The sequence below is a fragment of the Saccopteryx bilineata genome, chromosome 5, assembly GCF_036850765.1.
Source record: "Saccopteryx bilineata isolate mSacBil1 chromosome 5, mSacBil1_pri_phased_curated, whole genome shotgun sequence".
Classification (NCBI taxonomy): domain Eukaryota; kingdom Metazoa; phylum Chordata; class Mammalia; order Chiroptera; family Emballonuridae; genus Saccopteryx; species Saccopteryx bilineata.
Genome location: NC_089494.1, coordinates 129,417,433 through 129,435,659, shown reverse-complemented (window position 1 = coordinate 129,435,659; position 18,227 = coordinate 129,417,433). Strand labels below are relative to the sequence as shown.

Here is an 18,227-nt window from a genome sequence, read left to right as displayed (position 1 = left end):
ATTCGAGGCTGCATGATTTGGTAGGCTGTACCCCCTGTAAGTCATACACGTAGGTAGCCGGCTTCTTAATAAATCTCCTAAAATTTCTTCTACATCCTGCCTTGGTGTCTCTATGTAACCCGCGGACTGAGTTGCTTTAGAACAGGTTATGGGGTGGTCCCGTGAAGCCGCATGGAGTGGGCATGTGTAGTCGCAGTGCAGCAGCCCCGAAGGTTCAGCTGGTGACACACAGAGCTAAACAGGACACACTGAAGATGCATGTGAGGAGAGTGCATTTGTCACACTGACCCCAGTACTCGCTAATGGACAATGCCCAGATGATCATCAGGGATGCCAAGTGCAGGTTCAGCCACTATGAGAGGTCCAATCAGCTCTACATCGGAGAGCAATGCCCGTACAGCAAGACTGCAGGCAAGAAAGTCACTCAACACAAGTTGAGCTCAGCTATTTCCCAGCTGGAGAAATTACACAAAAACATGACACAGAAGTTTTGTGTTCTCTTACAACATTGTAAACTATTTATTGCTATTGTTGCTTTTGTTATAACCCAATTTGCACCTCATCTCCAAAGGCAGCAGGTAAGCTACACATCTGCTGACCTAAGGAACTACTCATTTAAATAAACACAAGCTTTAAAAACTGGACTGACCAGGGACATTCATCACACATGATACAACCCTGCAAAGGCTGCTTTATACATGCAGCAGAAGGTCAAGTTTTATGATAAACCAGACTGGTAGAAATAATAGGAGTATTTTATAGATTCCATGTTTTTTACATATCATCCACAATGGGCCTCTGAAGGGGAAAAGAATAAATTTTTAAATGAAGCTGTAATTACTTGAGAAAGAAGGAACAAAAAGATGTTATGCACACAATATGCCAACAAAGTTAGAAACAGCTTACTATAAAATAAAACCTAATTTCAAATATCCCATGACAAAGAAAAAAGTTGGGACACTTTTTTTTTCTTTCTTTTTTTTAAGTTTAGTGAGAGAGGAGGGGAGGCACAGAGATAGACTCCTACATGTGCCCAACTGGGATCCACCTAGCAAGCCCAACAGTGACCTATGCTCTGCCCATTTGGGGCCCTTGTTCCGTTGACTGGCAACCAGAGCCATTTTTTTTTCCCCCTGAGGCAGAGGCCACAGAGCTATCCTCAGCACCGGGGGCCAACTTGGTTGAGCCAATCAAGCCATGATTGTTGGAGAGAAATAAAGAGACTGAGAGAGAAGCACAGGAGCACAGAAACAGATGGGCATTTCTCCTATGTGTCGTGACCAGGAATCGAACATGGGACTTCTACATACTGGTGCTCTATCACTCAGCAAACCAGCCAGGGCCAAATTTGGAATAGTCAAACAGTGCAAATGTTGACTTTTTCACTGAACAGGACTGATGACGGTCTGTTTCTCACCTCCAATTTTTTTTAATTTTAATGGGGTGAAATTGATAAATCAGGGTACATATGTTCCGAGAAAACATCTCCAGGTTATTTTGACATTTGATTATGCTGCATTCCCATCACCCAAACTCCAATTGTCTTCCGTCACCTTCTAACTAGTTTTCTCCGTGCCCCTCCCTTCCCACTACCCCACCCCTCCCTCTCCTCCCCCACCCCAAAAACCAACACACTCTTGTCCATGTCTCTGAGTCTCATTTTTATGTCCCACCTATGTATGGAATCATGCAGTTCTTAGTTATTTCTGATTTACATATTTCACTCAGTATAATGTTATCAAGGTCCATCCATGTTGTTGTAAATGATCCGATGTCATCATTTCTTATGGCTGATTAGTACTCCATAGTATATATGTACCAAAGCTTTTTAAGCCACTCATCCACTGAAGGACACTTGGGCTGTTTCCAGATCTTCGCTATTGTAAATAATGCTGCCATAAACATGGGGGTGCATTTCTCCTTCTGGAACAGCTCTATGGCGTTCTTGGGGTATATTCCTAAAAGGGGGATAGCTGAGTCAAAAGGCAGTTCAATTTTCAATTTTTTGAGGAATCTCCATACTGTTTTCCACAGTAGCTGCACCAGTCTGCATTCTCACCAGCAGTGCAGGAGGGTTCCCTTTTCTCCAAATCCTCACCAGCATTTATTCTGTGTTGTTTTGTTGATGAGCGCCATTCTGACTGGTGTGAGGTGATATCTCATTGTGGTTTTAATTTGCATTTCTCTAATCATTAGTGATGTTGAGCATTTTTTCATATGCCTATTGGCCATCTGTATGTTCTCTTTGGAGAAATGTCTATTCATTTCTTTCACCCATTTCTTGATTGGATTGTCTTCCTGGTATTAAGTTTTACAAGTTCTTTATAAATTTTGGTTATTAACCCCTTATCAGATGTCTTGTCAAAAATGTTCTCCCATTGTGTAGTTTGTCTTCTTATTCTGTTCTTATTTTCTCTAGCTGAGCAAAAGCTTTTTAGATTGATATAGTCCCATTTGTTTATCCTGTCTTTTATTTCACTTGCCCGTGGAGATAAATCAGCAAATATATTGCTGCGAGAGATGTCGGAGAGCTTACTGCCTATGTTTTCTTCTAAGATGCTTATGGTTTTACGGCTTACATTTAAGTCTTTTATCCATTTTGAGTTTATTTTGTGAATGGTGTAAGTTGGTGGTCTAGTTTCATGTTTTTGCAGGTAGCTGTCCAATTTTCCCAACACCATTTGTTGAAGGGGCTGTCTTTACTCCATTATATGCTCTTACCTCCTTTGTCAAATATCACTTGTCCATAGAGCTATGGGTATATTTCTGGGTTCTCTGTTCTGTTCCATTGATCTATATGGCTGTTCTTATGCCAGTAACTGGGCTGTTTTGAGTACAATGGCCTTGAAGTATAAATTGATATCCAGAAGTGTGATACCTCCCACTTTATTCTTCCTTTTCAAGATTGCTGAGGCTATTCGTGTTCTTTTTTTGGTTCCATACAAATTTTAGGAATATGTGTTCTATATTTTTGAAGTAAGTCATTGGTATTTTAATCGGTATTGCATTGAATTTATAGACTGCTTTGGTTAATATAGACATTTTAATGATGTTTATTCTTCCTAACCATGAGCATGCTATATGCTTCCACTTGTTTGTATCTTCCCTGATTTCTTTTATCAATGTTTTATAATTTTCCGAGTACAAGTCTTTAATCTCCCTGGTTAAATTTATTCCTAGGTACTTTATTTTTTTGGTTGCAATGGTTAAGGGATTGCTTCCTTAATTTCTCTTTCTGAAAGTTCACTGTTAGTGTATAAAAATGCCTCTGATTTCTGAGTATTAATTTTATATTCTGCTACTTTGCTGAATTCATTTATCAAGTCCAGTAGTTTTTTGACTGAGACTTTAGGGTTTTCTATATACAATATCATATCATCTGCAAATAATGATAGTTTTACTTCTTCTTTTCCAACTTGAATGCCTTTTATTTTTTCTGTCTGACTGCTGTGGCTGGACTTCCAGAACTATGTTGAATAAGAGTGGTTAAAGGGGGCACCACTGCCTTGTTCCTGATCTTAAGGGGATTGCTTTTAATTTTTGCCCATTGAGTATGATGTTGGCTGTGGGTTTGTCATAGATGGATTTTATCATGTTGGGCTTTGTTCCCTGTATTCCCACTTTGCTGAGAGTTTTGATCATGTGTGGGTGCTGGATTTTATCAAATGCTTTTTGTGCATCTATTGAAATTATCATATGGTTTTTCTTCTTCCTTTTGTTTATGTAATGAATCACAATGATTGATTTGCAAATATTGAACCAGCCTTGCCTCCCAAGAATAAATCCCACCTGATCGTGGTATATGATTTTTTTCATATATTGCTGAATCCGGTTTGCTAATATTTTGTTGAGGATTTTAGCATCTAAATTCATCAGGGATACTGGTCTATAATTTTCTTTTTTTGTGTTGTCTTTGCCTGGTTTTGGAATCAGAATTATGCTCGCCTCATAAAAGGAGCTTGGAAGTCTTCCTTCCTCTTGAATTTTTTGAAATAGTTTGAGAAGAATAGGAGTGAGTTCTTCTTTGAGTATTTGATAGAATTCACTTGTGAAGCCATCAGGCCCAGGACTTTTCTTTTTGGGGAGGTTTTTGATAACTGTTTTGATCTCATTTGTTGTAACTGGTAGTTTAGGTTTTCTGATTCTTCCAGATAGATTTTTGGAAGATTATATGTTTCAAGGAATTTGTCCATTATGAAATCAACTAGGTTGTCTAGTTTTTTGGCATACAGTTTTTCATAGTATTTTCTTACAATATTTTGTATTTCTGTTGTGTCAGTTGTTATTTCTCCACTTTCATATCTAATTTATTTTTTTGAGTCCTCTCTCTTTTTTTCTTGGTGAGTCTGGTTAAAGGTTCATTGATCTTGTTTACCTTTTCAGAGAACCAGCTCCTGGTTTCATTGATCCTCTGTATTGTTTCCTCAGCCTCTGTGTCATTTATTTTCACTCTGATCTTTATTATTTCTTTCCTTCTACTACCTCTGGGCTATACTTGCTGTTCTTTTTCTAGTTCTTTTAGATGCAGGGTTAAGTTGTTTATTTGAGCTTTTTCTAGCTTTTTAAGGTATGCCTTGTTTCCAGCTAAATACTGTCCATACGCCTCTTCTAGGCTCTGGGGCTGCAGGCTGGGGCTTTGTTCCTGGGACTCAGAACTCTCCCTCTGCTAACCTCACTTCTCGCCAGATGAGTCTCTCCCAGCTGCCATTCACTCTGGGGAGCTGGGGAGCCCTCTCTGCGTTTCCGCTTTTCCTACCAGTCTCGGTGTGGCTTCTTCAGTGTTCCTTGGTTGAAGAGTCCTCTTAGTTTAGTCCGAAGTTGGTTTTTCCAGAAGATGGTTCTTAAAATTAAGTTGTAATCCACTTTGGTTCTGGGAGGTGGAAGTTGGTACGTCCGCCTACTCCATTGCCATCTTGTAGCCCTCTCCTCCCCCACCCCCAATTTTATTTGATGGAAGGAAGATGAATTGGCTCACCAGCACTTGAGGGGCCTGAAAGACTTAAGTCGTAGCACAGGAACAGAGAGAGTTTATCTTCTGCTGACATCAGGAAGAGGAAGTAACAGGTATTAAGCCTAATATTTGCACCAAGGAGAGGGCGAGGGATTGGGGGGAGGGGACGAGACACAATGGACATGATCTGTTCATTCATCTACAGCCAAACTGGGCCTGGGGTCCACTCTAGACCGTCTTCCAGATTCAGACATCTAGACAGAATAAAAGAATTGCAGATGTAAGGGGTTTACACAGCTGGGATAGACCGCTTGACCAATGGTGAGACCTTGCTGACTGGGAAATGAGACCACGGACGAGAGGCCTTCAGGGAGGAAGGTGTGGTATTTTGCAGAATGATGCTGCATGGGGTTCCTTATCGTAGAGAAGTGCAGTCAAAGAGAGTAGCACACCTGCATACTCAAAATCATTCTTATAAAACACCACACCCCTGTCCTGCCTGACCAGGCAGTGGCACAGTGTTCAGAGTGTCAACCTGGGATTCTGAGAACCCAGGTTTGAAACACCAAGGACGCCAGCTTGAACATGAGCTCATCCGGCTTGAGCATGGGGTCACCGGCTTGAGCATGGGATCATAGACATGATCCCATCCATGATTGCTGGCCTGAGCAAGGGGTTACTGGTTTGCCTGGAGAGCCCATCACCCCAAATCAAGGAACATATGAGAAGCAATCAATGAACAGCTCAAGTGATGCAACTACGAGCTGATTCTTCTTATCTCCCTTCCTGTCTTTCTGTCTCTCTCTCACTCAGAAAACCTATACTCTTGGGGAGAGTCAGATATCCCCCATGACCAGCAGGCATGTCTCAGTGCAAAAAATGCAGGGCAGACCTGCCTCCAAAGTTTCTGCCTTGTCCATGGTCATTTTCTTTAACACATGCTCAGATAAGTCCTTAGTTGATATCTTAGAATAGCTGAAATGAACTGCTGCCCCTTTCTCCTTTATCCATGTTCCTCATTCTCGGAAGACACCTCTCTTCACTTCCAAACACCTGACTATAGGTAGATACTGATCTGACAAACAGGTGCCTGGAACACAGGAGAACCGCTCATTGTTTATGCCCTACCTGCACCTGAGAAGTTCCAGCCATGTCCAACATTTTAAAGAACTTCTGTCACTTATATTCACCCACAAAACTTTCTTACTTCCCACTTTCTCCTCCCAAAATAAGTTCTAAAATCCGTTCATATATTTATTTGCATCAACGGCTGTATCAATAGCAAATGTAATCAAAACCTTTTAGCCAGATCAGTGCTTGCTGCAGTCCATCAGTCCAGACAAGGCTCTGAGGAGGGGTATGCCAAGCAAATCTTTCTGTGCAAAACACTGACATGCTTTCCAATTTGCCACTGCATTCTCCAGCATACACTGGCCCTCCTCTGTGCTGGCTCACCCAGAGCATGCAGGCAGGACAGAACTGGGTCATGAATGACAGGACAGATTTAAGGGAATGATAGAAAGAAAGCACCTCCCAGGAAAGGCACCCTGCTGAGCAGGGGCAACACAAGTAAAACCACAATTACCAGAAAAACGACTTTTTTTTTTTTTTTTTACAGAGAGAGAGTCAGAGAGAGGGATAGACAGGGACAGGCAGGAACAGAGATGAGAAGCATCAATTATCAGTTTTTCGTTGCAACGCCTTAGTTGTTCATTGATTGCTTTCTCATAAGTGTCTTGACTGTGGGCCTTCAGCAGACCGAGTAACCCCTTGCTCAAGCCAGTGATCTTGGGTCCAAGCTGATGAGCTTTTTGCTCAAACCAGATGAGCCCGCGCTCAAGCCAGCAACCTTGGAGTCTCAAACCTGGGTCCTCCACATCCCAGTCTAATGCTCTATCCATTGCGCCACTGCCTGGTCAGGCGAAAAAACAATTATTTTTTAAGTAAAAAGAAAACATGCCTGTAAAAGTTTCCTGTAGTTAAGATAATCTGTGAAAGTTATTAATAATAAAGATTTTTAGCATCTATTTATCTAAACAGGCATTGCAAATCAAATCAGCTAGAGCATACTCATCTAAAACACAAATTTTTACCTCTAAATAAAAAACAATCTTCAAAAAAACAGGTTAAGTATAAAAGGTGTATTACGATTCTTTTTAAAACCTTAGCATGTCGAGTCATACAATACATACTGACTAATTACAAGGCTAACCTGGTAGCAAATAGCTTCTGACTCCGGTCACTACTGATTCCTAAAACAATACAAATCTCCTAAGCATCTCAATTTCCCCGTGCTCTATGTCAAAGCTTAAAAGCTAACTCAGTGCCGCTACCAGGCTCTAGCTGGCACTGCAGGAACAACTCAACAAGAACCAATACATGACTGGATTACGTAGGTATGTTCTATTCACTTCCTGAGGTCCACTGAAGGAGTCCTCGCTTGCGCTTCTTCAGCTTCTGCATTCAATCACCTGAGCTGACCTTTAAATGCAGGAGGAAGGGGAGGAGGGCATGAACACATGAGATGGGACAGATGGTCCCAAAAATTAAATGCCAAGCTTTAAATCAGACTTATCTGGACCTCATTTGAACCCAAATTTATAGACCAAACCTTGATTTGCATACTAAATTCTCCCACCTAAAGAAAAATAAAAGAATCTGTTCCAGACCTTATAGAAACATTCCATACTTAATACCTTGGTCCACAACGTGATTACTGACAGGCTGAAAAATCGGGTTTAGAAACAAAAAGGAAACCCAGACATTAAAAGTAATGTCCAGATAATGCTGACAGGTCAGAAATAAGTACCCCACTTCTAAACAAAGGACTGCATTCCAAGCTCACTCCAGAGCGTGTCACAAAGCACAGTAACCAATATCCAAAGCCACCACCCAGAGGCTCAGTGAGATGACTGAGGGTGTCTCACTCCGCAGTGGCATTCACAATGGCTACATTGATGGCCGGGCAAAAAGTTGAGGCTACAGCGCTGTCACCTTATTTGTCACTGAGCCATGAGAACATTATGCAGAGAGAGAGAGATTTTTATTTGACAGTCTTTGGCACTGAGAAATGCATCATGGTTTAAGATGGTTTTGGATCTAGCCAAATTTGGGCAAGACGTGAAGAAGCTGAACACAAGCACAAAAGGACTTAGACGTACACAGGTGGCACGGGGCAAAACCAAGGTACTAATCTTCTAGTCCAGTCCCACTGGATGAGCCCAGAGACTGACAGCTGAACGCCCCACCCCACCAGGTAGGCTTGGTCTTGGTAAAATAAAATGTAAGTATCAAAGTCTCCTTCAGTCCATTTTCTGTAGTGTGCAGATAGATGGTGTCTTATTGAGTTGTATACTTGAAAACTGTACTCGAATAAATCCAATTAAAAATAAGTGTCGCCTGACTGTGGTGGCGCAGTGGATAAAGCGTCAACCTGGAAATGCTGAGGTCGCCAGTTCGAAACCCTGGGCTTGCCTGGTCAAGGCACATATGGGAGTTGATGCTTCCAGCTCCTCTCCCCCCCTTCTCTCTCTCTCTCTCTCTCTCTCGCTCTCTCTCGCTCTGTCTCTCCCTCTCTTCTCTAAAATGAATAAATAAATAAATAAACATTTTTATAAAAAATAAATGTCAATATCAGCTACAACAGCTAATGTTTATTCTTAAATTCCCTAAGACATGATCATGATATGGTGATGATGTGGTTAAAAGTAATGCATCATAATGAGTGCTATTCTTATCAGTGGAGAATACAAAACACTCGCTGTTTCATGTTCCAAGGCTCACTCATCTAAAAGAAAACGAGGAGCAGAGATGTTCTGAAAACCAAGGAAGAAAGGTACACAAGACATGATTTTGGTCACTCTCTTCTTGGTCCTTCAATTTCCTGGAGGGATTAGCGATGGATACAGACATTCCCCAGGCCCTCTAAAATGGTGAAGGTAGAAAGATACATTTAAGAGTAATTGCTACTTCACATAGATACATAAATTAAGCTACCACTACTGTGACATCTCCAAGCCAGTAGGCCCTGGCTGGTTGGCTCAGTGGTACAGTATAGCCCAGCATGCAAAAGTCCTGAGTTCAATTCCTGGACAGGGCACACAGGACAAATGCCCATCTGCTTCCCCTCCTCCCCTGCTTCCCCTTCTCCTCTTCCCACAGGCATGGCTCAATTAGCTCAAGAAAGTTGGCACTGGGTGCTGAGGATGGCTCCATGGCCTTGACTCAGACACTAAAATAGCAACAGAGCAATGGCCCCAGATGGACAGAGCATCACTTGCTGAATGGACCCTGGTGGGGCACATGCAGGAATCTGGCTCTCTGACTCTCCTCCTCTCACTTAAAAAAAAAAAAAAGCTATTTCAATCTGTGGTTCATTATATTGTCTAGTAGTTTTCTACTTGCAGACCATCAGAAAGGACACGTGGATGGACAGACACAGTGCTCCTCACTGCCGCTCAAAGTGCAGAGGCAAGTCATGAAGGTGCCCAGCCAAGGATGCCTCAGCTGTTGCCATAGTAAACAGAGTAACAAAGCAAGCCCAGTGGGAGGGGACACAACTTTGTAAAAGAAATCATACACATCTAAGTGGGTACGTGCGAATGAAGATCTGGGGGACTTCTACGTATCATGGTTAATGGACATGAAAATACATTTATAATCAACTCAGACAAAGAGCAGGCAACTAGGTGATCTCTCCTTTAAAACAGAAAGTATGTGTGTGTTTGTGGCTGAAGGAAAAAAGGGTCAGGTTACAAAAACCACTCAAATACCAGCAGTGATGAGCGCTGAGCCACAATGGGATTACAGGTGATTATTTCCTTCTTTACATGTTTATTTTTCCTCATAAGGAGCTGTATTATTTTTATAGAAAAAAAATTCTAAGAAAGGAATGACAGCAGAGCGAGGTGGAGAGGAGAGGGAAAGGGAAAGGAAAAGGAAAAGTGAAGGAAAGAAGGGAAGGGGGGAGAGGGAAGGAGGGAAAGAGGAGAGGGGAGGGGGAGGGGAGGGGGAAGAGGGGAGGGGACGGGACTGGGGAGAAGGGAGGGAAGGGGGGAGAGGGAGGAGAGGGGAGGGGAGGGAAGAATGAACAAACCAGGATGAGGAAAGGGAAAGAGAAAAGTAATGAAAGATCAATACATTAGCTCAGGCATGGCCAATATACGGCCCGTGTAATGAGTTTATGTGGCCCGCGATTAAATTTTTAATAATCTCCACTACTTTAAAATCTCAGCTACTCAGAAGCGCCTTTGATTATTGGAAATCGAGATATTTAAGAAGATAGTGATATGTGGAAAAGAATTCTGCGTGTGACTAATCTAGGGTTAACTTTCAACAACTGGTCAAATGGATTCGCGATACTACTTTATTTAAAAAAAAAAATTCCATTATAAAAATTTACAACTTTTGTACTCGTCTGTATTCGATATGAACTGTTTGACATTTCGGGGCGATGTAAAACCCACATTCTTTTAGGTGGAGTTTGCCAGTGCGCACCCAAGGTCAAACAATTCATTATTTTTGTGGTCAAGTGTGCTGAATCAAGTGGCATTGTAGCATAGACTAGCGGTTCTCAACCTGTGGGTCGCGACCCCGGCGGGGGCCGAACGACCAAAACACCATCGCCTAAAGCCATCGGAAATAGCTGCATTTGGTAACTGAAAACGTGTCCAGGCTGCTTGTAAAACAAAATAATTGTTATATTTGAGATATAACCCCTTCAAGCTCATTCTATTTATTACTGTTCCGATTGATTGCAATACAGTTTGAATATTTATATGGTATGTAATTATATTTTTATTAAAATAATATTGTAGCCCTGGCCAGTTAGCTCAGTGGTAAAGCATCGGCCTGGCGTGCAGGAGTCCCGGGTTCGATTCCCAGCCAGGACACACAGGAGAAGCGCCCATCTGCTTCTCCACCCTTCCCCCTCTCCTTCCTCTCTGTCTCTCTTTTCCCCTCCCGCAGCCAAGGCTCCACTGGAGCAAAGTTGGCCCGGGCACTGAGGATGGCTCTATGGCCTCTGCCTCAGGTGCTAGAATGGCTCTGGTTACAACAGAGCGACGCCTCAGATTGGCAAAGCATCGCCCCCTGGTGGGCATGCCGGGTGGATCCCGGTTGGGCGCATGCAGGAGTCTGTCTGACTGCCTCCCCATTTCCAACTTCAGGGGGAAAAAAAAAAAATTGTATATTAAAATTTTTTTCACTCACATTTATTCATAAACAAATCACATAATAAAATTTTGTTTACTTAAACAAATCATTTTTGTATTTAACATTTTTTAAATTTAATATTTCGTTCAGCCTGTGAAAAGAGTTTTCTTTCTAATCTGTCCTGGGGGCAAAAACTGTTGGCCACGCAGGCACTAGTTCATGTCAACATTACGGCTGGGAAAGGGCGCCTCTCCTATTTACAATCTCCATGAATCTCTGTAGCTGTCATAAGCTCTGGAGCTGACCAACTGTAATTTAAGTCTCTCGTGGGTACTGCTCATGTGGACTGCAGGAAAAGAGTTTGAGCATCACCTCTTCCTGGCTCTCTAGAGAACCCAAAACCAATAAACAGCACCACAAGAAATAGAAGCAAATCATAAATGAGCAGAAATGTTCTGCATTTTGGACACAAGGTGCTCCCAGCCCACAGTATCCACAAGAGACCAACCCTATCATAGCACGTTAGAGTGAATCAGATATCCCTCAGTGTGCATAATATTTGGTCCCCGAAATTTTTCATTTTTCCTAAGATTTCAAAAAAATATATACAAGATGCCCACCAATTCTGAGGCCAGAACCCCACTCACGTAGGCATAAACAAGACACAACAGCATGCTCTCCAAGCTCCAGGCCAAGATAAGGGGCCGATGGAGTGGAGGCAAAGGGCGGTAATGAGAGTGCTCCCAGCAGGATGGGCTCCAGACGATTATACCACCTTCCAACACCAGGATGTAACCTTGTGGGTTTAGCCTACCTGGTGCTATGACATGACCACAATGACACCACCATGTATGCGGCTGAGCCTTTCAATAACTTCGTTACAACTTAACACAAGAGTGCCAAAGCCCACCCGCTTTTCCTCACCTCATCACAATAACGAGGTTGCTGACTTCCATACGCAGAGGCAAATGTCCTCTTACAAATTCTTAAAAGGTTGAGAGGCGCTTGACCAGGAGGTGGTGCAATGGACAGAGCATGGGACTGGGATGTGGAGGACCCAGGTTCAAAACCCCGAGGTCGGCAGCTTGAGCACGGGCTCATCTGTTTTGCACAAAGCTCACCAGCTTGAGCCCAAGGTCACTGGCTTGAGCAAGGGGTCATTCAGTCTACTGTAGCCCTGCCCCCAGTCAAGGCACCTATGAGAAAGCAATCACTCAACAACTAAGGAGCCACAACAAATAATTGATGCTTCTCATCTCTCTCCCTTTCTGTCTGTCTGTCCCTATCTGGCCCTCTCTCTCTGTCTCTCTGTCTCTGTCACACACACAAAAAAAAATGTTGAGAGGCTGTAAGGCCAGAAGCAAAGGCCAGGGCCACTATCACAGCAGCCCAGCCTATGCAGGTTCGCATTGGATTCGGACAGTCGGTAAAGAAACAACGGAGCCACAAACTGGTGGGCCATAGTCTTTAATCCTAGCTTGCACCCAGCGGGTAAGTAAAAACACACACTGGGCTCCAAAACCCAATCACATTCAGTGCTCACAAAGCTACTGACTTATCCGAGTTTCCTAGAATCAAAGGTTTCTAGCTCACCAGCCTTATTCTCCTCAGTTCCCCATCTCCTTCCTTATCCCAGATACAAACTCTACACAAACTGGCATCTCACTCAGCACTCCGCCATCTTGGCTACTTCTCCTGGCCTCCTCCACATGGCCTTTTCTGCTCTCTGCTCTGCTCTCTCATGCTAATCATCCCAGGAACCAAGAGCAAACTCCCGCTCCGTCCCCATTTTATATTGTAGCTTCACAACCTCTAATCCAATATACAAAATAGGGAAGTCTCTAATACAAAGTCACTTCCCTGAGGCATGATTGGATTGTACCACCCCACATCAAAAAGGGTGGGAAAGGCTTAATCTCAAAACCAAGCCCCAGGCTACAACGATCCTGCCTGCCCCCCAACACACATTAATATCACCTGGGCAACGGCCTTCACATGGGCAGCGTTATCTTTAACAAAGTGAGCATAATACAATTTATCTGCCCAACAGAGGCATTATTCCTCCCCGCTCCCTGCTCCCTCCTGCCCTCAAAGAGCACAGACAAAGTGAGGGGTGCAAGAGAACACCAAAGTGTGGGTGGCCACACTCACGATGCCAAAACCGAGTGCTGTGCTGAAGGTGGCACTGCAGTAGAAGGACCTGAGCAAGACGCAGGAAAAGAGGGCTTTATGAAAGCCCAGGACCCAGGGAGATGCCAGCACACACACAGGCTTTGTCACCAGGAAGTGCGCCCACACACGGCAACTTTGGGGTGGGCTAACGAGGGGATCAGGACTCAGAAACCTGTATTTCACAAACTGAAACACAAAATGATCCAAGTGACAGGTGTGAATTGTCGGGAAAGATGCTACATTAGGTGAAAATGAAAGAGGAATGGGGGAAAAAAATGTAAGGATCTAGCCATTCAAAAAGTTGCAATATTGAAATTCTAAAACTTAGCATTGAGTCCTAAGTGTCAAGCCAGGTGTTACACCCTGGTTCAGGGTGGTGAAGAGTCACAGGACTTATATTAAACATACCAGAGGGAGTCGCCCATATGGCTGTTAAAAGTATATGCATCTGAAACAGGAAGAACGTGTTCCTGCCTGCGCACTCCCTCCCAGGGCTTTGACAGGAGCGCTCAGACAGCTTCTCCCTGGACAGGACAGGACAGGACAGGACGAGCACTCACTCTGTCTTTATCATCAGCTACATCGCAGAGGATGTCGTCAAGATCCAGTATTCCTCCGTCTCCATGTTCCAGTCGGTGCACCTGTATCCAGTAGCTTGGGTCCTACACAAAAGAACAGAGAGAGATGAAATGCACCCAGTTAGCGGCACCAAAAGGAAATGCAACATTTTTAACTGCAGTCACTTCCTGCCATTAAAAAAAAAAATCAATCAGCCCCAACAAACATACTACAAAGTGATACAAAATTCAGGTTGCTCCCTAGCTCTGCTGTGGAGTCAATTTCCCTTTTCCTTGCTGACAGGGCCCCTCCAATGTACTCTTCCTCTGGCTCTCTTGCTACTACACAATGCTGACAGGAACTACAAGCATCTGGCAATATGCACTACATCAGAAATACTGATTTCTCTAAAGTACACCGTGTTTCCTGCTATCTGCCTCTCAATTCGATGCACAGAAATATTTTGATAAGCAAGCAACACACAGTGTCCATCTGAAACACTAGTGCTGCAGCACCGAAGTACGCTGGTCAAAGTACTCCCTGATATCGGGCCTGAATACACTAACCTGAACTGATGTGGACAGAACTGTAAGTGAGCAACGCAGCTCAGAATAATGTGGGTGATTTGACCCTATTTGTGAAAGCGCAAAAGTACCTACATTTGTATATCTGCACATACAAATGTATGAATATACACACATATACACGCACGTGTGTACATGCCTATGTACACACACTGTAACAAAAAAAGTTTTAAAATTATATGCAGAACAGTTGTTTTTAAACATCTACAATCATTCTCATTTGTATACCAAACAAAAATGGAGTACATTGTTACCTTTTGCCTTTATCTACTGAGTTATCCATAAGATGGAATTACAAATAAAAAAATAGTTCAATTCAAGGTAACAGCCCAATATTCCAGTTTAAAGTGACGTTAAGTACAGGGGTTTCTTAAAGGAAAGGCTGGAAGGGAAAAGGCAAAAGGTTAATCATCATTAAAATACACATTCCTGACCCCGCCCAAGATCTACTGAGTCAGGCCGAGCTTCCAGGGCTGAGACCAGGGACTCCACATCCTTAGGAAGCCTCCAAGAGAATCACTAACAAAGCCACGCCTAATAAGAGTTACTAAAACGGAACACTTGTAAAAAAATGCAATAGTTATCAATCCTTGTCATTTCTTAACCAGCACAGAAAGCAGCTCAGACACTAATTCTGAAAGTTCTAAACATTATTGTAAAACTACCATGCAAAGAAGCTACTGTTATTATGCTCCCTGATATAGCCAGACTTCTTTAAAAGGAGAGTTAGTACTCAAATCAACTGTTCATCTGTGTATGGCCAGTATCCACAGCCACCATCAGAACAGCCCGGCCCATGCAGGTTCGCATTGGATTCGGATAGTCGGTAAAGAAACAACAGAGCCAAAGACTGATGGGCCATCTTCTTTAATCCTAGCTTGCACCTGGCGGGCAAGTAAAAACACATATTGGGCTCCAAAACCCACTCACATTCAGTGCTCACAAAGCTACTGACTTATCTGAGTTTCCTAGAATCGAAGGTTTCTAGCTCACCAGACTTATTCACCTCTGTTCCCCATCTCCTTCCAGCTCCCTGCACAAACTCTGCACTAACTGGCTTCTTACTCAGCACTCCGCCATCTTGGCTGCCTCTCCTGGCCTCCTCCATGTGGCCTCTCTCTGCTCTCCTCTCTGATCTCTCCTCTAATCTCAGAAACCAAGGGCGCAAGCTCCCGTTCTGCCCCCATTTTATAGTGTAGCTTCATAACCTTTAATCGAATATACAAAATAGGGAAGTCTCTAATACAAAGTCACTTATCTGAGGCATGATGGGATTGTACCACCGCACATCAAAAAGGGTGGGAAAGGCTTAATCCTAAAACCAAGCCCCAGGCTACAAGGATTCTGCCTGCCCACAGCCCACCCCCAACACACATTAATATCACCTGGGCGACGGCTTCCACGTGGGCAGCGCCATCTTTAACAAAGTGAGCATAATATATTTTATCTGCCCAACAATCTGAAAACCAGAGTACGTTTATAAAATGCATGTACACTCAACACACCACATGCCACACACACACACACACACACATACATACATACATACACACACACATACATACACACACACTTCAGCAACCCCTTCATTCAGGGGGCCTTGCTGGACATGATCCCCTGATCCCAGAGTTACCCAGAGAAAGTCCTTAGGAGGCCTGCTGTGCAAGTCTGAGGGTGCCCTACAATTTGTCATTTCTAGATTTGCTGAGCCATCAAAGAGCCAAGGCCTAAGCAATCTATATGTCAGGTATGAACTCTGCAAGGGAAAGCAATATTCTAGGGGTCAACCTTGAAAACTGAGCCCCTAACCCTCATTCCCCAGCCACTTAGAACACACCCATCCTGTACTCTCCCCTCCACCAAGCAAGCGGTAGATGACCTCATCAACTTAAATATGAGCTTTCCTGTCTAAAAAACTTTTATACACACAGATGCAGGCAGATCTCTGAAACATGGTTTTTAAAAAAGCTATGAGCTTCCTAATCCTGCTCACTCTCTCTCCGTGAGATCACTGCCTACAGCCCTGATCACTGATTTGGAGCTACTCCTGTGAAGTAAATTCCCACCTAAAGATTTTCTCAACCTCTGAGTTCTGTACTTCAGAACCCGCTGTGATCCAGCCTCCTCCCCATGGCTTCCCCTCCCAGGGCCTGGGCCATATCAAGCCTGCATACCTGCAACCCTCCCCACCATGCCTAGGGCCCCACCCTAACCTCCAGGCTAACCCTTTCCATCTGTCCACCAAGACTAACCAGCACCTGCTTTTTCGAGCGCTTTACCTGAATGGGACACCCTGAGATGGGTAAGAAGTCTGTCTCTGACCTCACTACATGGAAAATAGTACTCAGATGTCAACACTGAGCCATTAATAGCTGTCCATCTTTTATTTTTGCACATGCAAAAACACCAAAACCTTCTGTTGACTTTACTGTATCATCTCATTATTATAGGAATTCTCTGATCCTCTTTTTTCAGAAAAAAAAATGTTTTAAATGGTTTCTTGTCGCAGATTCTTCTCCCCTAACGCCAACCAGGCTTCCTCCACACCACACTCCCAAAAGTGCCCACCAATGTCACCATCATGTTGCTTAATGCCATGGTCAATATACAGGACTCACCTTCCTGATCTACCACAGAGTTTCATATCACTGAGCATTCTCTCCTCCTTACAACACTCTATAAACTTGACTTACAATCATTCGCCTATGGGATGGAAGACTGCCGAATTTAGAGATTCGGTTGTTGAGGGGACCTGACTCACTGCTCAACTATGCCACGTCACCATGACAACACCATGCCAATGTTCACTCTCAGCCTGGCATTTATTAAAAGTTACTACATAATACATGCTGAATAGAGAGAAGGAACCAAGAGGAAAACCATTAGTCACCTCAGTTGAACACATGACACACAGAAAAGTCAGATTTGAGCAGGCCACATAAAAATGTCCTCGTCTCCCAAGAGTAAAAAGCCATGGACAGCCTGGCCTGTGGTGGCGCGTGGATGGGGCGCCAACCTGGAATGCTGAGGTCACTGGTTCAAAACCCTGGGCTTGCCTTGTCTAGGCACATACAACAAGCAACCAATGAACAGCTAGAGTGAAGCAACTACTTCTCGTCCCTCCTGCCCTATCTGTAAAATCAATAAATAAAATCTTAAAAAAAAAAAAAAAAAATGGACAAAGATAGAGATGTGTTATGGAATTGAGCACCTAAAACCTGAGTGATGACGTTAACCAGTGTCACCCCAATAAATTAAGTTAAAAAAAAAAGGAGTAAAAACCAAGAAAGGTATTCTGCCTGAGAAACACACTCATTGGAACAACAGAGTTTAACTGGCAACTCTCATTAACACAATTTTCTCTCAATAGACAGAAAACTGCTGTGTTTTAAAGGAAATAGCCAGATCCCCACCAGAGAAAACCATTTTCTGCACACAGGAGAGCACCCTTGTTGACTGCACTTTGTGGTAGTTGACACTAAACAGTCTGAAATAAAAACAGTACAACCATTATTGTTCTGGCTGTAGAAACTCAGAAATGTAATTGGAACAAAAGGACGGAAAGCCACTTTAAAAATACCAAAAACACTCATTCTACATCAGTATACTTGTCATTGGGTAAAAAAAAAAAAAAAGTGACATGCACTCAATAAAAAAAGAGTGTTTCTCACTTAGGATGTGTACATTTAGAACAACGAAAGATGAATATTAACATGACAAACTTAACTTCTTCTCTGTAGAGAATACAGGACAAGTTAAAGGACACCAAGAGAAAGCAACCCGACACTTCTAACAGCACAATGGGAGAC

At 43.2% G+C, this 18,227-nt stretch overlaps 1 protein-coding gene across 9 annotated transcripts in view; it reads right to left on the bottom strand.

Moving 5' to 3' along the window:
- The window catches only part of PARD3 (par-3 family cell polarity regulator), a 733,297-nt gene that overhangs the window by 606,060 nt on the left and 109,010 nt on the right, over positions 1–18,227 (bottom strand). For all 9 annotated transcript variants that reach the window (XM_066281087.1, XM_066281085.1, XM_066281090.1 and 6 more), the window contains exon 2: positions 13,837–13,938. In XM_066281087.1, the coding sequence (XP_066137184.1) occupies positions 13,837–13,938 (102 nt within the window). The remainder of the gene's footprint in view (positions 1–13,836; positions 13,939–18,227) is intronic.